The sequence below is a fragment of the Juglans microcarpa x Juglans regia genome, chromosome 1D, assembly GCF_004785595.1.
Source record: "Juglans microcarpa x Juglans regia isolate MS1-56 chromosome 1D, Jm3101_v1.0, whole genome shotgun sequence".
Classification (NCBI taxonomy): domain Eukaryota; kingdom Viridiplantae; phylum Streptophyta; class Magnoliopsida; order Fagales; family Juglandaceae; genus Juglans; species Juglans microcarpa x Juglans regia.
In genome coordinates this window covers 7,455,662-7,476,777 of record NC_054594.1, presented here as the reverse complement: position 1 = coordinate 7,476,777, position 21,116 = coordinate 7,455,662, and the positions used below count along the sequence as shown (strand labels likewise).

The following is a 21,116-nucleotide window of genomic DNA, read 5'->3' as shown; positions in this document are numbered from 1 at the left end:
TCCTTCTTTTTTTTTTTTTTTAGTCTTTTTGTTTGTTTGTTTGTTTTAATCTCAATATTTTTTTCAATTATAATTTGACTCATTCTTTTCTTTTGAAATTTTTTATTTATGTTTTTTAAATTAGTTAATTTATTTTTTTAGAAAGAATTTAGTTTATTAATTCTTTCTTTGATTTTAATTTTATAAGTTTAATTTAAGTCATTTTTTGGAATTCAAGTCATTGTTTTATTTATTTTATAACTTATTTTTTCTATGCTTTTAATTTTTTAATATTTCTTGTTGACATGATATATTAATTGACATTTTTTAACCTTTTAAAACTTAACAGCCTATATGTGACGTCATTCTGTTAGTGATTAGTATAATTGGAAATAATGGTTTGAGATGTAGTATTATTTCAGGGATTAATGCTGTGAAACTTCTGCTCTTTTTGTTTAATCTCAATGGCTAACTGGAAAAATATCAATTACTAGAAACTAATATATATGTTAATTAGCCCACAAAATTAAAGCCTAAATTAATAATTCATGAAACCTTCGATTACAAATTTGCTTGGCGTTGAGAAATTGAGATTCTGTGCATGAAAAACATTACTAGATCTGTATGATCTCAAGGCTGATTGACTGCCACAAGATTCGAAAGGAATGAAAACATTTACTCCTTCAGAATAAATTAAGCCAATTCGATCGATAAGATGTTAGATGCAAAAGTAGGGCTTCGTATATGGTTACGTACGTAATCAACACAGTTTTATAATATGGTGTTTGATATTTTAATTCGTTGAGTCGAGTTTTGTTCCTTTCCAAGATGCATGTAAATACCAAATGGCCTTTCGAAGAGTTGGTACATTTCCTCAAAAGTGATGACTGCACACATATCGTCCTTTGACATTAAAAATAGCAATTTGGAGTAGTTAATCTCTATAAATAGCCCCTCACGATCACTTCAATTTCTTCACACCAAACATAACCAAAGCAAGAAAGGGAAAAAAAGATGAAGAACCAAATTTGTTTTATAAGCTTTGCCCTCTTCTTCTTTCTTTTTCTTACAAAGTGGTCCAGTGTTGAAGCTCAGAGTTGCAAGCCTAGCGGCATGATAAGGGGAAAAAAGCCTCCACCAGGACAATGTAACAAAGAGAACAACTCGGATTGTTGTGTGCAAGGCAAGCCTTATACCGTTTATACGTGTTCACCCCCTGTGTCTAGACATACAAAGGCGACACTAACCATCAATAGCTTTCAGAAAGGTGGGGATGGTGGTGGACCATCGGAATGCGACAACAAGTATCACCCTGATGATACTCCTGTGGTAGCACTGTCAACTGGATGGTTCAACAATAAGCAAAGGTGTTTGAATTATATCACCATATATGGCAATGGAAGGAGCGTCAAGGCCAAGGTAGTTGACGAGTGTGATTCCACTATGGGGTGTGATGCCGACCATGATTACCAACCTCCATGTCCTAACAACATTGTTGATGCCTCTAAAGCAGTTTGGAAGGCTTTGGGAGTACCAGAATGTGATTGGGGTGAATTAGATATTTATTGGTCTGATGCTTAGTTCATTATATTTAATATATACTACATCTGAGTGGAGGTTTGTTGTGATTTATATTTTTGTACACATATGATATTACTATGAATACAAAGTCGTGCTTATTTTACCAGTTTTGTTGTGCTTTTATGCATTATTCTAGATTATATGTTATTCTATTTACAATTTTACAATTTCACTGCACCATGTTTGCAACTAGCTAGTACTTCATGAATCGAATTCCTAAGAATCTTTTTATAAGTCCGAATGCAAATGAAATTAAAACACTATTTGTTTTCAGCATGCACCCTGAAAGTTTTGCATCAAATACATCTATTACGTTGTATTGACATGAATAAGTGCTCATGAGGATGTTGGAGTTGGGATGTACAATAGGCCATGTGCGAGGCGAGTGACATCTGCTACAATTAATTTTCACCGAAAGAAAAAAATTAAAAACTGTATTAAAAACTAGTCTTCAAGTTTCCCCATGATGGTGGATTTTGCTTAACCTGAAAATTGTCTATGAATCACCCCAAAATATATAGTTCCCTACTCTATTTTTTATCGATTTCTTGTTTTCCATGCTATATATGCGCCATACACATATGGAAGTAATCTAGTTTTCTCGTAAGGCGATTGATTTGTTATTTCTTTGTTCTATTGATGAAAAAACTAAACCCATTTATATATCCTTTATCACAACAACCATTGATGGGCAACGTGTTACGTGCTCCAAATAATTAAGGAAAGCTGCATGCAAGGCAACTATGGCCAGAGCCTATTTATTTTGATCATACAGTATTTGCCTTTTTATGGAAGTCCATTCATTAGCTTTCATTAGTCTTTAATTTGGTTTACTTAAGTATCTTGCTATTGAATAGTGGGAATGAGGCTATAAGTATGTAATATTGTTCCTTTTAATAAAGATTATGCAAAAAATTATTCTCAAACCCTAAGTTCGACAGAGGCTGTTTCCTCCAAAACCCAGATTTTTTCTTTAACATGTTCTAGCACTAAAGTGAAGGCATGTAACAACAATCTCGCTGCATTTATCCTTGATCCCTCGTCACTCTTTCAATCTCCCGGGTCCATGGCACTCTGGTAATAGAGGCGGTCAAGGTAGGTCCTCGAGTGGAGCGCTTAGAACAACATATGGAGAATTTTGGAAGTATCATGGAACGACTCACGAAAAAGTATGAGGAGACCAGTGCAAATATAGATTCCCTTGCCAACATAAGTTTGGATGACGGAGAAGGTTCAGGCTAAAGAAACAGAAACTGAAGAAATGAAAATGGAGTCCCTAACTCTACAATATCCAAATTGGCCAAACTAGATTTCCCTAAAAACAATGGTTTGAATGATCCGAAAAGTTGGATTTTCCAGGTGGAACATTGTTTTGAATACTGAAAAACAAAGGAAGGCAAGCGACTAGCCCTAGCGGCATATCACCTAGAGGGCAAGGTGCAGATGTGGTAACACTCTTCAACACTCTTCAAAGACAGCGAAGAAATTGAATTCGGCCAACCATGTTCAAGGAACATCTTTTCATGTTAAGCAAGCTGCAACCGACAGGAACGGTTCGAGATTTGATGAATATTGAATTGATTAATGGAATCATATCTTACAATATGTTATGTACATTGGTGTAAATATATATTGAAAAACATGAAAAGTAAATCACAATAATCTAGGAGAAAATCATGTTATCATGAGCTGTGGTTGAGGTGTTGTAGCCGTTAATGCTTAATATGGTATGTGGCGTGATCTCAGGCTTGAGTGGTAGATTGTGTATCTGTAATACTCCCCCTTAAGGTGGAGTGTGAATGTTATGAAGACCCACTTGCGAATGAGAAAATGAAATTGATATGAACCACAAGGTTTTGTAAAGAGATCACCAATCCGATGTCGTGATGTAACATGAAGTGTTTGAATAATGGCAACTTGTAATTTTTCACGAATAATATGACAATTTATTTCTATATGCTTGGTATGCTCATGAAAAATAGGATTGGCGGCAATGTGTAAAGCAACTTGATTATCACAAAAGAGGAGAGGAGGTTGAGGATCGGTGAGTTGTAAATCTCTTAAAAGAGAGCAAAGCCACATAATCTCACAACAAGTAGATGCCATGGCACAATATTCTGCTTCAGTTGAGGAATGAGAGACCGTGTTTTGTTTCTTTGATTTTCAAGATATGGGTGAATCACCAATGAAAATGCAATAACCAGTGATAGAGCGTCGTGTGTCTTGACAACCTGCCCAATCAGAGTCACAAAAAGCCTTAAGTTGAGTGCTGGAAGAGGATGAGAAGAACATCCATTGGCCTGGAGTGGCTTTGATATATCGAAGGATCCTATGGGTAGCATCAAGATGGGGTTGCCGAGGAGTGTCCTTGAATTGACTAAGCATTTGCACTGAGTATGAAAAGTTCGGACGTATGATTGTAAGATATAAGAGACGTCCCACTAGTTGACGTTAGCTAGTAAGCAAAGGACCATAGGAGCTATTGAGTTTTAAATTTTGTATCATGGGAGAAATGGCAGATATACTCCCAAGAAAACCACAATCGTCTAGAATTTCCAAGGCATATTTACCCTACCATAAATAGATCCTTGTAGAGGAATGTGCAACTTAAAGACCCAAGAAGAATTTAAGGCTACCAAGATCCTTGACCTTGAACCGACTGTGTGAGAAATTTTTAAGGGCACTAATAGAGTCTGTGTCATTACCGTCTATGATTATATCATCCACATAGACGAGTAAGGCAACAAATGAGGAGCCCAGTGCTCGAGTGAAAAGGGAGTGATCACATTGAGATTGAGTGAAGCCATGCTTGATAAGAGAAGCAGAAAATTTAGAAAACCATTGTCGGGAGGCTTGTTTTAAACCATAGAGAGACATGTGCAATTGGCATACTCGATTCTCCCCCTCACGATTGAAACCTGGTGGGATCGACATGTAGACTTCCTCATAGAGGTCATCATGTAAGAAGGCGTTAGTTACATCTAGCTAGTGCAATTTGCCAAACAATACAATGCTTATAATGTGAAAAAGAAATGTCACTGATGCGACTACAAGAGTAACCAACAGCTCATATAGGAGGTGATATAAACCATCTTTCTCTTTACCCTCTCCAATCTCTTTACCCTCTACACAAAACATTAGCCATGATGAAAAATAAGACAACAACAAAGGGAGTGGTTGAGTTTACTGGTAGATATGAGGTTAAAAGAGAAGATGGAACAACTAAGACATCAGTTAAAATGAGAGAATTGGAGATATGAATGATTCCAATATGTGTAACAGGGACAAAATTGCCATTGGGTAGTTTTACCTACGTGTCAGCCACAGAAGTTATGGTGGTCGGATAAGAGACCGAACCAACCATGTGATTTGTCGCTCCTGTATCGATTATCCAAGGCAACTGAGATGAAGAAGAGGACAAACAGAGGGGTTTACTTGGTACACAATTCCAATATGTGTAACAAGAACAAAATTGCCATTGGGTAGTTTTATAGAAGTGTTGACCACAGAAGTTATGGTGGTCAGATAAGAGACTGAACCAACCATGTGATTCGTCGCTCCTGTATCAATTATCCAAGGCAACTGAGATGAAGAAGAGGACAACCAGAGCGGTTCACCTGATAGGCTGGAAGTGGGCTGTTTGGATTGTGGTAAAATACTACATGCTTGATGTGTGAAGGGTGGGACAAGAGGAGTATGCTTTAACAAGGTAAGGAGTTGTTGGCATTGTTCCTGGGTAGTGGGCAATTGAGGATTATCTTGAGGATTGGCCGAAGCAGACACTTGATGAGTAGACTTTAAATGCCCCAAAAATATTTATATGAGGTATTTCCAGTGTTATTGAACCAAACTTGATTTTAAATAAGACAATTATAATATTTTTGAAGAGCTCCAAAAATATTATAATTGTAGGAAATCATTTTAATATAATTTATTAAAGTGATTTCAGTTATTTAAAATATCATAGGGTTTAAATTATGTTGAAAACTCTAAATTAATAAAATGATTTTATTCTCTTAAATATATTAAATAAGACTTCATCATTTTATTAATGATGAAGAAATATTATTTTATAAACTAAAGTTTAGTTTAAATAATATTCTATCTTAATTCTTAATTCCTCTCAGTGTTTTTAAGTTAAATCGGTGTTTAATCTCTTACCGTTAGATCGTTTTGAGGATCCCAAGCTGAAGGGCCTAGATTAAATACCCAAGCCCCTCTCTTTCTGCCTCACTTTTTCCTTCCCTCTCTCTCTCCTCACTCTCCCTCATGCATAAGCTGCAAGCTTCCCCCCTCTCACCCAATTCTCCCTAAGCCCAGCCCAGCCCAGCCTCACCGCCACCACCATCGGCGTCCTCCCACGCCGGCGAGCTTCCACCACCGAACCTAGCTCCATCTCACAGCCACCTTCTCCGTTGCATGCACACAACCCCTCACACACGGCTTCACCGTGCGTAGCTCCTAGCTCTGCCATACATGGCTACCCAGGCCACTGCACCTCCACCACCTCACATCGGTAACCACCTCTCTCAGACCCAGCCAGCACGAACCTCTCTCTCCCTCTCCGTTGCACACACGCACGCACCCATAAATGGGTTTCACACGGGTTTCACCACCACCGAAGGCCCTAACGCCGCCGTCGTTAGCCATGGCCACCACCAAGCACCACCACCACCACCACCACCGGCTTCCCTCCTCCCTTCCCCCAACTCCCTATGAAGCCCCTTGGCCTCCCTTAACCGCATGCCCCCTCACTCTCTAGCACACGGGTTCCACCCATTTGGCCTAGATCTGCCGCCTCCAGCCACCTTAGCGCCACCCCAACGCCACCACAAGCTCCACTGCACCTCCCTCAGCCCTTCTATGGCCAGACACGACTAGTCAAGCTCCCTTTCCATTTCCATGCTTTGAGACACACATGTTCCCCTTGGAAACCCACGGCTCTGCCGTGTTCGGTCACCTCAGCCACCATGAGACCACCCTTAGCCTAGCCCTAAGCCCAAACCGCCACTTTGCAGGGTGGATAGCCACTGTCGTGGCTAATGGCCACTGTACACGACCTTAGCCGCCACTCACGAACTCCCACCATGTCGGCCACCCTTGCATAGCTCAAATCCACCCACTAGAATCCTAGATTCGATCCCCGAGATAGTCTCATTGTAAGGTCACGATAGTGACCGCTACTGCCTAAGCTAGTGGCTTCTAACACCACTGGCCATGTCGGACAACGAGCAACGCACGGGTCAACCCCGACGATGGTTGCCATTTGACACGCACATAAATAGACTGCATTATATGAAAGTAGCATGGAGTCCAGGTAAGTATTATGTTCATACTCTAGAGTTTTCCAAAATATACGAAATGAAAATGACATACTTTTCCTTTACGATGTCTTACGAAACGACACAAAAGATGTTTTACAAAATCATACGATGCCTTAGGAAACGACACGAAATATGTTTTACAAAAGCATGCTAAGTGTTCAAAGGTATATATATGTACGACTCTTCTTGGCAGCCCCTTTTTACGCACCCAAAGTATTAATTGTATGCATGTGGATGAATGGCTATATGCAGTATCTATTGTATGTATTTTTCACGAAAAGAAATGTTGAGGCTTATGCCTCGAGCTTTAAGCGATGCTTTGAACGACGCAAAGAAAGTATGTTGTTTTAAAAGGTCCATACGAACTGATGCTTTATGGATGCCATGAAAGATGATGTTTAAACTCATGCTTTTAAATGACGTTTTTCCATGAATGAATTGAAAATAAAGGACTGAAAGGACTAAATTGAAAGAAAGGACTGAAATGAAATGCATGAAAATATGTAACGGCCATATGAATGAATGAAAAGGGTACCAATGGACTGGGCAGATTGCAATGCCGGGTAAGTAGTACTGGTAGTGCACCTAGTGCTGCCCCCTGAAGGAAAAGGGATTCCTAACCCGTGGTCACAGGTGGAGTTCGGGTCCAAAAGACCGCAACCCCAACACACGAGGCGTAACAGTGTGTACCGGCCAATGAAAGTGATAAGAAAGAATGTATGAATGTATGAATGTATCGAACTCTTGAAGAAATGAAGGCACTGACGGGAGATACATTTTAAGAAAAGAAAACCCTTTTTAAAGAAAAATCCCGTCCAGTGATGTTTTCAAACGAATGCACGCATGTATGTACGTATAGTATGTATGGTATGATGAATACATGAATGAAAACCTATGTTACTATATTTTAACGGTATGAAATAATGCTTACTGAGTATTCGACTTATTTTAGTTTTTATGTGTGCCCCTCCTCCACAGGAACTGAATGAGCAGTACGCGTCAGGACGGACACAGCCCATGGGGAAGAGTACAGAGGTTTAGGCATGAGAGTTTTAACTGCATGAGAGGCCCTTTTATTTTAAAATTGATTTTTTTTTCCGCTGTAAACCTCTTTTATTCTCAAATCATATTTTATTTTTATAACGCAGAGTCTTGCACCCTGGGTATGGAAGTAAAAAGTTTTAAATCAAACAGTAATTCCCATCGTCCTTTTTGAAATTATTTTATAAAAAGTCTCACCATTAGGACGGGCGTTACAGAAATAGTGAAAGAACGTAAGGGTATTCTCTGATACCATGATGAAAATTGAATTGATTAATGAAATCACTTCTTACAATATGTTCTGTACTTTGGTGTAAATCTATACAGAAACACATGAAAAAAATCATAATAATCTAGGAGAAAATCATGCTATCATGAGCTGTCGTTGAGGTGTTGTAATTGTTAATGCTTAATATGGTATATGGCATGATCTCAGGCTTGAGTGGTAGATTGTGTATCTATAATAAGATTACTAGTTGCAATTTGAACAACTTCTTAGTCAGGTTGGAGGGTTGGCACCCAACCATCAACTAGAATGTTTTATTAGTGACCTCAAAGAACCAATCCGAACATATGTGCAAGTGGCTCGTCCTACATCCATCATGGATGCATTCGGGCTATCCCGATTATATAAAGCAAGACAAGGAAGATATCAATACCAATTGACACCAAAAGACAAAAACTATGGAATCGATGCTCCCTCTGCCATCAACTAGTTTGTTAAGAGCAAAAATACCTCCGAGTTGACGCCTCAACCCCAGTGAGTTATAGTAATGGAGGAAAGAAGGCGCTTTCTTTTAATTGTGATGAGAGCTTTGCACCTAGTCATTGTTGTAAGAATTATTCCTAATTGAAGGAACGTAGATGGAAGGGGAAGGATTAGATGACGAGAGTGAAGAAGGAGAACAAGTTGACTTCTCGGATGAGTCAGGGGTTTCAATACACGCAGTTGTTGGGATGATGACACCACAAACCATAGGGATTTGAGAGGTGATACAAGGCCATGGGATCACTGTCCTACTTGACTCTGGAAGTTCCCACAACTTCTTGAGTGCTTCCCTTGCTGATAAGATTGAGTTGGTCCCTCAAAGACCCAAGGGATGAAGGTGATGGTTGCAAATGGGGAGAAGTTTGATTGTAAGGGGTGGTGTGATGAGGCTTGTATCCTTTTCTAGGGTAGGCTGTTCACTATTGATTTTTTCTACTAGCGTAGGATTGTGATGCCATTCTCGGCATACAATTGTTGTGTACATTGGGTATGATATGGTGGAATTTTGCTAATTTGATAATGAGTTTTGAGCAGGAGTGGGGGTCTAGTAGAGTTGAAGGAGATTGGGGGAGCAATGCATCGGGTGGTTGACAATAGGTTAGCGACGAAGAAATTGTGTAAGAAGAAGTGGTCTAGTTTGCTAGTTGTTATGCATCACACATAAGGGTCCCTAAAACTTGGGCGTTGATGACCTACGTCAACACCTACATGTCTTTTGCAGTTGTTACATGACTACAAAGATATTTTTCTTGAACCAACTAGACTTCCATGAGATCGGTCCCACAACCACCATATTGAAACCAAGTTTTGGGCCTTTTAATGTTAGGCCATATTGATATTCACTCTATCAAAAAGGGGAGGGTCGAGAACTTGATATCAAGCTTGCTATAATTTGGGAGGTAAGACCTAGTACAAGCCCATATTCCTCACCAGTTTTGTTGGTTAAGAAACGAGATGGCTCTTGGTGCCTTTGCATGGATTGTAGAGCCCTCAACCAAATCACAGTGAAGAACAACTTCCTGATACCTATTATTGATGAGCTATAGGACGAATTGGATTGGGCAAGAGTTTTCTCAAAATTGGATCTCTGCATGCCCAAGCTACCATAAGATAAGGATGCACATCAGAGATGTGAGAAAAACAACATTTTGAACGCACCATGGTTCCTCGTGATGTCGTTCGGGCTTACCAGGGCCCCCTCAACGTTCTTGTCCCTTATGAACGATATCTTTAAGTTCGTTCTGTCAAGGTACTTGTTGGTATTTTTGACGATATGTTGGTCTATAGCTGGTTGTGGGAGGATCATTTCCAACACCTCAAGATTGCTTTAAACACCTTGCAAGCTAACCAATTTGTGGTGCAATCGATAAGTGTTAGTTTGGACAGGACCAAGTTAACTATTTTGGAAACTTTGTCTTGGAACGTGGCGTGTCTATGGATCCTAAAAAGGTGTCTATGACAACTAGTCTGATTTTGGTCCTACCTAATTTCACCAAACAATTTGTGGTGCAATGTGATGCATTTGGCTTTTTCTTAGGCACAATCCTCATGCAACATGGTTGACACATTGCTTATTTTAGAGAAGCCCTTCAAGGATAGAATTTGAGCTGCTTTACGTATTGAAAAGGATCATTGCGTTAGTAGCTACTATTCAAAAATGGTGACCATACCTTCCATGAAACAGATTTATAATTCAAATTGACCAAACTAGTTTACGATATCTTTGGGGTCAAACCACAGTTACTATGGGTCAAATTAATGGACTATGATTTTGTGATTGTGTACAAAAAAGGTTGTGAAAAGTTCGTAGTGGACATCCTCTCTAGGCATGAGGAGGACTGTCTAGAGGAGTTGCAAGTTTGTGCACTTAGCACGCCTCTTCCCCTTTGGATGAAACCCATACGAGAAGAGGTGTTGACTGATCCTGAGTTACAAAAATTGGCAAGAAATATCCAAACTGGAGAGGCAATTGGACCATGAAACTTTAGAATGGCTCATATCTTCAACAAGGATCAAATTACTAGACTTCCCAGCTCCCAAGGAAAAAATGAAAAATGTGATTTACATGGTAGTGGATAGGTTGTCTATGTTCACCCACTTTGTACCCCTCATACACCCATTCTCAGCAGCACTAGTGGCTAAGTTTTCTTTTTTAATCACAATGTGTTTAAATTGTATGGATTAGCCACTTCCACAATGTGTGACCGAGACCCCACCTTCACACACAACTTTTAGCAAGAGCTCGTTGAACAATGGGGTAGCAAACCCCATACAAGGTGCTGTATGGTCAAGCTCCACCTATGTTGCTTGCCAACGTGCTAGACAATGCGAGAATGGAAGGTGGAGCACAAACCTTGTCTGGCCGAGATCAATTCCTTATGGATGTTTGTTTTAGATTACAACAAGCACATAATCACATGAAGAAACAATATGACTATGGGCACTAAGAAAGAAGCTTCCAACTAGGGGACTTGGTTTACATTCGCTTACAATAATATTAGCAAAACACTATGGAGAAAAGAGCCAATATGAAGTTGGCTATTCGTCACTATGGTCCATTTCGCATTCTAGAACGCATAGGGTAGGTCACATATTAGGTTTATCTTCCTACAAGCTTTCGTGTCCACTTAGTCTTCCATGTGTCCCTCCTCAAACAAAAGTTAGGCAATAAGGTTTTAGTTAGCATTGAACTTTCGGAAGCGCCTTCCATGCACCCACCAATTCATCCTTAGGTTGTTTTAGCTTATAGGGGCAAAGATGCCAAGGTTGAGGTTCTCATCCACTAGAGCGATAGCAATCTGGTAGATGCTATGTAGGAAAATGTTGCCTCTATCAAATTACGCTTTCCAGAATTCACCATTGAGGACAAGGGACGTTTCAATGGGGGAAAGAGTGTTACAAGCACTAAATAATTAAGGAAAATTGCATGCAAGGTAACTACAGCCAAAACTTATTTATTTTGATCATACAATTGTTGCCTTTATATGGAAGTCAATTCATTAACTTTCATTAGTCTTTAACTTGGTTGACTTGTGTATCTTGCAATTGAATAAGGAGAATCAGACAATAAGTACTATGTCATGTTCCTTTTAATAAATATTATGCAGAAAATTATTCTTGAACCCTAGGTTTGACTAAGGCGGGTTCCTCCCAAACCCACATTTTTCTTTACCTTGTTCTAGCACTATAGGGAAGGAACGTACGTAAGAACGATCCCGCTGCATTTCCCCTTCATCCCGCCAGTCATTCATTCAACTTCTTGGGCCTGTAACACAATGTCGAAAGAATCCTACTATGGTAATAATTACCATTGCAATAACAAGAAACCAAACATATCGCTCTATAATATTTTGAAAAAAATAGATGTCACCACTAGATAAAAATATCTAGATTTTTTGAGAGGAGCTTTTTGGAGGTTTTGGGTTTTGACATATTTTTGTTGGGTTTTGTAAAATAGTGGTGATTTTCTTTTCTTTTTTCCTTTTTAAAAAAGGAGAAAAGGTAAAGATAAAAATTCTCAATTTCTTTCTTTTTTGGACAAAGCATGATGGGTTGGTGATTGGTTGTGTTCTTTCTTTTCTAAGATTTGCGTGGACTTTATCTAACTCTAAAGGGATCTTTGATGGCTCATTTTTCAATGTTGTGTTTCTTATCAGGAAGGGCTTGCATGCTGTTAGAAAGTAAAATATATAATAGAAAAGGAGATGTAGAACAGAGAAGGAGAGAGAGAGAATTTGAAGATATGTTTTTGCTATTCTCAAGTGTTATTGAATATTTATTCTCTACCATATTTAATTTATTATGTAAATCAATTAGTATTAATTAGTATCGTTGATTTATTGTATTTCCAATCTCTCCATAAAAAACATAGCCTTCAAAGTCTCCCTCCCTCATTCTCTCTTCTCCATCTCTTTTTACTATTATTATATTTTCACATGGTATCATAGTAGATGTCTTTAGTTCAAACTCTGACTTTAGGCTTCAAGCCATTTAATGAAATATTCTACGTGTTGGGCTCAATAATTGAGGAGGAGTCTGCCCCATATGTGAGGAGAAGTTGTAAGACAAAATATAAATAATAAAATCTATATTTTCTCATAAGCTTAAACTTTTGAGACAATTAGTGATTTCAAGCCTCAAATTCTCTCTCCCTACTTTTCTCTTCTCTATCTCCTTTCTATTTTATATTTTAAGAGAACTCGATCCTAGTATTTCTCATAGAAATGTTGTATCTGTGCTTCATCTTTTTGTTTGGAGGTGTTTTCATTCACTTTGCTATTAATTACATAGCACACCACGTCTAGTTTGATAGTCTCTTAAAACTTGAAAGGTACCCTTTTTTTAAACGCCAGTCCTCGACATTTTGGCATCACACCCACCGACTTCCTAATGTTTTTCGCAACGTTTTTTTTGCCGTTCATGATAATTCTCATTTTCAATGTATTCTTTGGTGTTCTATTTTGTTCATCACATGTCCTCCAGAGGTTTCTTACGCATTTAAGAGATCACTGCCCTCCTTTTTATCATCAATCTCGTACATTGGTTTGCTTCCGCACCTTGAAAGACTTCTATTATCATTTTATTTACACAAATCACAATGATATATAGCTTCTTTGGAATATGCTAGATTTTTTTTGTGCGAAAAATATTCAATTTCAGCAAGTAACGCTCCCCCATGCATCACCTGAAGTTTTCTATGCACCGTCCACTTGCGCCAGGTGCCACAAAGGCTCCTTCTACCCAGTCATCAATCAAATCCCCAAGTCCCATCCGGTTGGCCACGTCAACGTGATCTTATTTCTAAATTCAAGATGACATCTTCATAGTCATCTCAAGTTTAAGGGGGGATGTCAGAATATTATGAAGATGTTTTGACAAAATACTATCTCATGAGTTGAGATAGAGAGGGTGCTTATCACTCACATATATAGAATCATTACAAGCTGTTTCAACTAAGGAAACTATAGAAATGGAAAGAATTGAAAGAGTGCTACAATAAAGGAGAATATACATTGACTGCACAACTAATAGCCTAGATTTTTCAAGAATAGCTTATCAGTTAATAGCCTAGCTTTGCTGAAATCATGTGCAGTTGATTGTTGATCATCTGATTTGGTGCTTTCATTCCTTATATTCCCCCTCAAACATGGTCATGGTAGGTAAAAGAGGCCAAGTTTGTTTCTTAGCACCTTGAGTGGAGTTTTGAGTAATGGCTTAGTAAATATATCCATAAGCTGATCAAGCGATGTAATATATCTAGTCTCCAAGGAATAGTGCCACTCTTTCTCTGACATAATGGTAATCAAGTTCTATTTGCTTAGTTTGAGCATGTAGAATAGGATTAATAGTCATATACAATGCACTCATAATTCTAAGATGGTGAATTTTGCAAGGAATCTGCTTGTGTATTGGAAGTAGGAACTATAGGAGATGATGTAGGAATACTCGTAGTTGGAATTGAGGATGATGGAGGAAGAGCAAAGGCAGAAGGTGATGGCTGCAATATATTTTCTAGAGGAGCATCCTTGTGCCATTCAATAAAGCTTAAAAGGTCACCTTCAACAGGAGGAGAGTCATACATCATAGTTGGCTGGGAGTATGGCATGACAGATTTATCGAATACAACATGCCTCGAGATATAGATTCTACCAATGGGTGGATAAAGGCATTTGTAACCTTTATGTTTGGTGTTGTAGCCAATAAAAACACATGGCAGTGATTTTAGTTCAAGCTTATTTGACCTATAATCTCCAAGATAGGTAAAACATCTAGACCCAAGGGTATGAAGTATGCTATAGTTTGGATGCTTATCATAGAGCCTGAAGAAGAGTGAGTCCATGTTAAGCACAGGAGATGTCAACCTGTTAGGCAAGAAAACAACAATTGAAAAACAATCTAACCAAAACCTAGATGGGAGTTTGGCATGGAACATCATGGTTAAACCCAAGTTTGTTATACTACAATGTTTCCTTTCAGTTTGCCATTTTGTTCTAGGGTCTTAGGACATGCAGATTGATGAATTATGCCATGTTTGTGAAAATAGGCAATAAGATTCTTGTCATTAAACTCACCTCCTTCATCACTTTGGAAGACATGAATTTTGGCATTAAACTGGCAAGTGACAAACATATGGAACTGAAGAAATGCTGAAAAGAGACCAAATTTATGCTTAAAAGGGAGCAACCATGTAAAATTGGTAGCTTCATCAATGAAAATAGCATAGAACCTCTATTTTTCCCAAGAAAGAATGGGAGTTGGTCCCTATAGATCACAATGTATTTTAGAAATAGGAACATTGATAGTACTCTCTCTAGGAAGAAAAGGTAATTTGCAAGCTTTTTCCATTTGAGAACTTGTACAAATTCCAAAGGAATGTTGATTGGAATCAAAGGTAAAAAAATTCTTATTATAAAGATAGTCTAGAATTCTTGAATTTGGATGTCCCAGCCTTAAGTCCAGCTCTCTTTATTGGTGGATTGAAATCTAGAAGAGAAATAGGTCTCTTTATTTGGAAGGCTAGAGGCAGCATCATTAAAAGTGTATAGACTCTTCTATTTCCTCCCTGTTGCCATTGTCTTTTGTGTTATCCTGTCCTTTATCACAAAACCATGTCCATCAAACTCAAATTTCAGTGGATAATCTGAGGTTAACCTACTAACAGATAGCAAATCTTTCTTAATGTCAGGTACCACGAGAATATCATTTAACTGAATTGGAGATTGAGAAGGGCCAACCATGGCCTGACCAATATGTGTAATAAGCAAGACCTTGCCATTTCCAACCATTATACCATCATGACCAGTATGTGGAATCAAAGAATGAAGAGTACCTTGATTTGCATTCATGTGATCAGTGGCACCAGTGTTAGGATGCCATGAAGTTTCTGGAATTTCCTCCACTTTTATTGCTACAAAACTCTATGGATGGTTATTATTTATAAAATAATGACTAAAACGATTGAAACACTTAAGAGCAGTGTGATTTCTTTTATGACAAATTTGACAGATAATTTCTTCTTTATTTGTAGATTTTCTGTTGGTTGAACCTCGAGACTAATTATTGGAGGCTTGGCCTTGATCTTGATTGGGTGTTTTGGATCCATTGGTTTGGCCTTGGACAAAGCCACGGCCCTTGGAAGTAAATGAACCAGGGTTGCCATTTGGTTTCCTGTGCTTGGATGACTTCTATCCATAGAAGACCATGGATGAGGGAGGAGCATCAAGCTTGTATCTATCAACATAGCTCTCCAGTAATGTAACCACTTCAGAGTAGGCAGGAACAGGTAAGCATTGTGGCCGTGAAGACCTCAAATTCCTTGCCAAGGCCATTGAGAAGCCAACATGACTTTTTGTGCTTAGAAACTGGCTTGCCAATAGCAGCAAGCTCATCACAAATAGTCTTTAATTTCTCATATACTCACTCAAGGAATCAGATCATTTGGTGATGGATGTAACTCTTTGCTTAAGTGCAAGACTACGGTTTGAAGATACTCACGCAAAAGCATGAACAAGAGCTCTCCAAACCTCTGAGCCCGTGTTTAAACCAACAACAATTCTCAAAACTTCCTCAGATAGTGTGGTTGTAAGCCAGCCTTTAACCAACCTGTCAGACCTATGCCATTTTAGATAGAGTGGATTAGGTTGAGATGTAGATGACCCATCAAGTAGGAATTGAGGTGGAATTTGAATCTTATCCGTGATGAAGCCTTGAAGGTCATAGCTCTCGAGTATATTTAACATCTGGGTTTTCCAAAGCAGAAAGTTTGAGGAGTTAAGTTTGAGAGAAACATAGTTTGATACATTTTGTGGGATAGGGTAAGGGTAGGGATCTGAGGATGTAAAGGACACAAATAAAGTTGAAGAATCCATTTGGAAACTGGGAAGAATACAAATCTTGCAAGAGGTGCCATCCTGACTTGGATGGGGTGATGGGGAAGTTGCTTGCTGCCTTATATTCAATTGATAAAAGGGGAAGACAAGAACACAACTCTCTATCAACCCGTTGTGGCTTTGATATCATGAAGATATTTTGAGAAAATACTATCTCATGAGTTGAGATAGAGAGGGTGGTTAACATTCACATATATAGAATCATTACAAGCTGTTTAAACTAAGGAAGCTATACAAATGGAAAGAATTGAAAGAATGCTACAATAAAGGAGAATATACATTGACCATACAGCTAACAACCTAGACATTCCAAGAATTGCATATCAGTTAACATGTTGCAGCTTAGGGGGGATATGTTTGCTGAAATCATGTGCAGTTGATTGTTGATCATCTGATTTGGTGCTTTCATTCCTTATATATTAACGTATGTATTCATAATATTCTAATATATGTATGGTAATATGACTTATTATCTACCATATTTAACTTATTGTGTAAATCAATTAGTTTTGTTGATTTATTATATTTTCATTCTTCATTTGGTCTCATTCGTCTACAAATGGAAACATATGTTATGTATTTTAATAACATTTGAGGATAATAAAGATATAGCCTTTATCCCTCCCTCCCTATATCTTTTCCATCTCCTTTTTTCTATTTTATTATATTTTCTACACATGCAATTCTGTAAACCAAAAGGCTACAACCTTTCTTTTGGCTTGTTTGGAAATGGAAAAACAATGAGTGGTTAAATTAGTAACTATTATTTTCTTGGATTTGTCACTATATATGTACAAGTGTTTTCATTGGATGTTTGTGGATTAAAAAAAAAAACAAACTCTGAAAATGACTTATATTGCTATGGTAGTGGTGATAAAAATCTGGATTCTGGACAAGTAAAATTTGGTAATTTTAAGTTTTATTGGAATCCATTTGCATCCCAAGGCTCATGGGCTGAAATAAGATTCTAAGTGATAGTTTCCTCTTGCTGAATTAATTAATGGAATTAATTTCACAACGATGCATAAATGCCACTAGAAAAGATATATACAAAACTAATAATATTGGTCGTATATGGTGGTGGAGTAATCCACATGCCCTTATACTCCTTTCTAGATTTAATTTGTCGGCGTTTAAACAAATGGTATGTTTTCTTAGAAGATTAGATTGCGGCAATGGTATTGTTAACTCACAATTGAGCCGTTTATTAATCATGTCTTATCGGGTCAATTCGTTTTGACATACACTCTTTTATATCAAACACAAACCTGCTTATTTCATATTGTGCTCATGCCAATTCACGGATTGTGTTATATATATATATATATATATATATATATATATATATATTACTAGCTCTAACTTTATGGATCTCTCTCTCCTACTCAAGGTCTAGTGTTCAGTCACAATGTCTAGGAATTTCTATCCCACAGACTTACGGAGAACAATTTCCTCAGTTTGGTATGGTCTGAAGTGGGAGAGAGAAAGACTTATGTAGGACTTACTTCATGTGTCTATCTTTTTCACACTTGAAATGCTTAGACTTATGTAGGACTTACTTCATGTGTCTATCTTTTTCACACTTGAAATGCTTAAATTTGAATAAGAACATAAGGAGATCTTGATTCTAAACTTATGAACAAACAATATTAGCGGTTACAAGAATTTGTATGCCAGAATGATCTTGTTTGTCTAACTAATAATCTAATACAAATAAATCCTCTTGCAACAGACAAAAACCACAATGACATTGACAGATTGTCCCTTCCAAGGGCATAGAGGAGGTTCAATTGATGGAAAACCTATTCGAAAGTCATCATAAGGGGTACTAATGGGTTGTCGACTTTTTCCTTCATCTCCATCTCAAACAACTTCATTTGGGTTCTAAGAATTGAGGTGCTGCCATAGCAAGTTGAGCTCCATTTTCCAGTTCAGAAGCCCATACGTCTTGGCTTTCTTTGTGAATTAGTCTTGGTAAACCATTCCTCATAAACTTATATCAGAATATTATTTTGGATGAATTCAGCAATAATTAAGCGTTAAGAAGAAAGTGTTCTTGAACTAACTGATCTGAATTTTATAAATTGGGCGAATCATGTTTATTACTTTAACGTATCAGTCACAAATTGCATGCTGTTGAAGCTATGTCTTAATTTCCCAGAATGCAACTTTTGTTTCTGAAAGCTAGCCAGAATTCACCCACATTCAAAATGGAATATCGATCCTTGCCCATTTTGCATCCTTTATTTGGTTGGCATGAAATGAAAAAACTGCAACTCTCGACCTCAAAATTATCCACTGCTTTTGATGGTCTTCATATATTACATTAACATCAACATCATCACAGTTTTCTTCTTGCACAGAAAGTTTTCTGCCAACTATAATGGTAGTAATTACAGCTGCTATAACGACAATCAGACATATCGTTCCACAATTTATTGACAAAAACAGATGTCACAATCAGATAAAAAATAAAAAGATTTGTTGAGAGGAGCATTTTGGTGGTTTTGGGTTTTGACATTTTTTATTGTGGTTTGTAAAATAGTAGATTGAAGGTGCTTTCCTTAAAAAACAAAGAAAGAGAAAGAGAGAGATTCTCAATATTTTTTTGGAGAAAGCATGATGGGTAGGTGATTGGTTGTGTTCTTTCTTTTCTAGGATTTGCATGCTCTCTATCTAACTTTAAAGGGATCTCTGCAGGCTTGTTTTTCATTGCTGTGTTTCTTATCAGGAGGGTCGACTCAGTTGCATGCATTTCTTTAAGCCGAAAAGGATACAACCAGCTTTATTTTGGCTTATTTCGAAATGGAAAGACATTGAGTGCTAAAATTGGTAACTATTCTTTTCTTGGATTTGCCACAATGTGCAAGGTGTTTTCGTTGGACGTTTGTGGATCTAAAATACAAATCTCTTAGCTGAAAATGACTTTATATTGCTCTGGCAGAGGTGATAAAAATCTCAATTCTAAACAGCTAAAATTTGATAATTTTAAACTTTATTGGAATCCATTTACATCCTGAGGATCATGGGCTGCCGTAAGATTCTAAGAGACTTGAATTACTTAAAAGGAATTACGCATCGATGCATAAACGATACACTTGAGAAGATACAAAACTAATAATGGTTGTATATGATGATGGTGGAGTAATCCACACGCCCTTGTATTCTTTTATAGTTTTAATTTGTTGGCCTTTAAAATAATGAAATGTTTTCTAAAAGAGTAATATTAGATACAATCATAGATTGTACAATCGCTACGGACTCCTTTTGAAAAAGAGTAGGGTCTAACATTAAAAAATTAATTTTTTTTTATGTATATTCTATATTTACTCATTTTTTTCAAAATGAATGAGTGACACTTTATACTATATGCATGACTGCAAATATAATTTCTATTTGTGAAAAGAGATGATAACATACATTTTATTCTTTGGCATTAAAATAGTTAATTTAGTGGAGTTAATCTCTATAAATAGCCTACAACCACTTCAACAGCTTCTTCACGCCAAACACAGCCAAAACAAGAAAGGGAAAAGAAGATGAAGAACCATATTTGTTCTATAGGCTTTGCTCTCTTAATCTTTCTTCTTCTTACGAAGTGGTCAGGTGCTGAAACACAAACTTGCAAACCCAGCGGTAAGCTAAAGGGGAAAAGGACTCCTCCTGGGCAGTGTAATAAAAAGAACGACGCTGATTGTTGCGTGCACGGCAAGTCTTACACCATTTACAAGTGTTCACCATCGGTGTCTAGCCATACAAAGGCCAAGTTAACTATCAACAGCTTTGAGAAAGGTGGGGATGGTGGTGGACCATCAGAATGTGACAACAAGTATCATTCAAATAACACTCCCGTGGTGGCACTGTCAACAGGGTGGTTCAACAATAAGAAGAGATGTTTGAATTATATCACAATCCACGCCAATGGTAGGAGTGTCAAGGCCAAGGTGGTAGACGAGTGCGATTCTACCACAGGATGTGATGCCGAACATGCTTATCAACCTCCGTGTCCTAACAACATTGTTGATGGCTCTAAAGCCGTTTGGAAGGCTTTAGGAGTGCCAGAAAGTGATTGGGGTGAATTAGATATTTATTGGTCTGATGCTTAATTTCCGTCACATTTAACATGATATACTACACTTGAGAGAAGGTTTGTTGTGATTTATATGTTTGTGTATGGTATTACAATAATGAATAAACGTGTCTTTCTTTTATTAGCTTTTTTTTGCTTTTGTGTTATTCTAGAGTATTTGTTATAATATTTACTATATTCACTGCTTTACAATTTGCACTATATATGTTTGCAAGTTCGTGGACCCTAACAAACAGCAATTATTGTGTTTGCTACACAGAAAAAAGGTTTGATGCGATACATTAATACTGCTTTGGCATACATACATATTGGTAGACATATTTCTAAAAGATCTTCCATTATAATGTCCATAAGACAGAAAATAAAGCTGATACTAATGCTGTCTTAAAGGTAAAAATTATCTTTATTTTGACTCTTTTAAGAATAGCTTATCATATGGAAAC

At 37.6% G+C, this 21,116-nt stretch overlaps 1 protein-coding gene across 1 annotated transcript; it reads left to right on the top strand.

The window, feature by feature from the left end:
- The first annotated feature begins 824 nt into the window (after positions 1-824).
- On the top strand, positions 825-20,689 carry LOC121259013. Its single transcript, XM_041160520.1, has 3 exons — positions 825-839; positions 1,054-1,552; positions 20,202-20,689. The coding sequence occupies exons 1-3, from the start codon at positions 825-827 to the stop codon at positions 20,687-20,689; spliced, it is 1,002 nt and encodes a 333-aa protein (XP_041016454.1).
- Positions 20,690-21,116: the final 427 nt, after the last annotated feature.

Bases quoted from the DNA above. Each gene is read 5' to 3' on its own strand.
- LOC121259013 (XM_041160520.1), top strand. The intron at 1,553-20,201 runs ATGCTTAGTTCA...GTGCTGAAACAC, and splicing joins ATTAGATATTTATTGGTCTG to AAACTTGCAAACCCAGCGGT.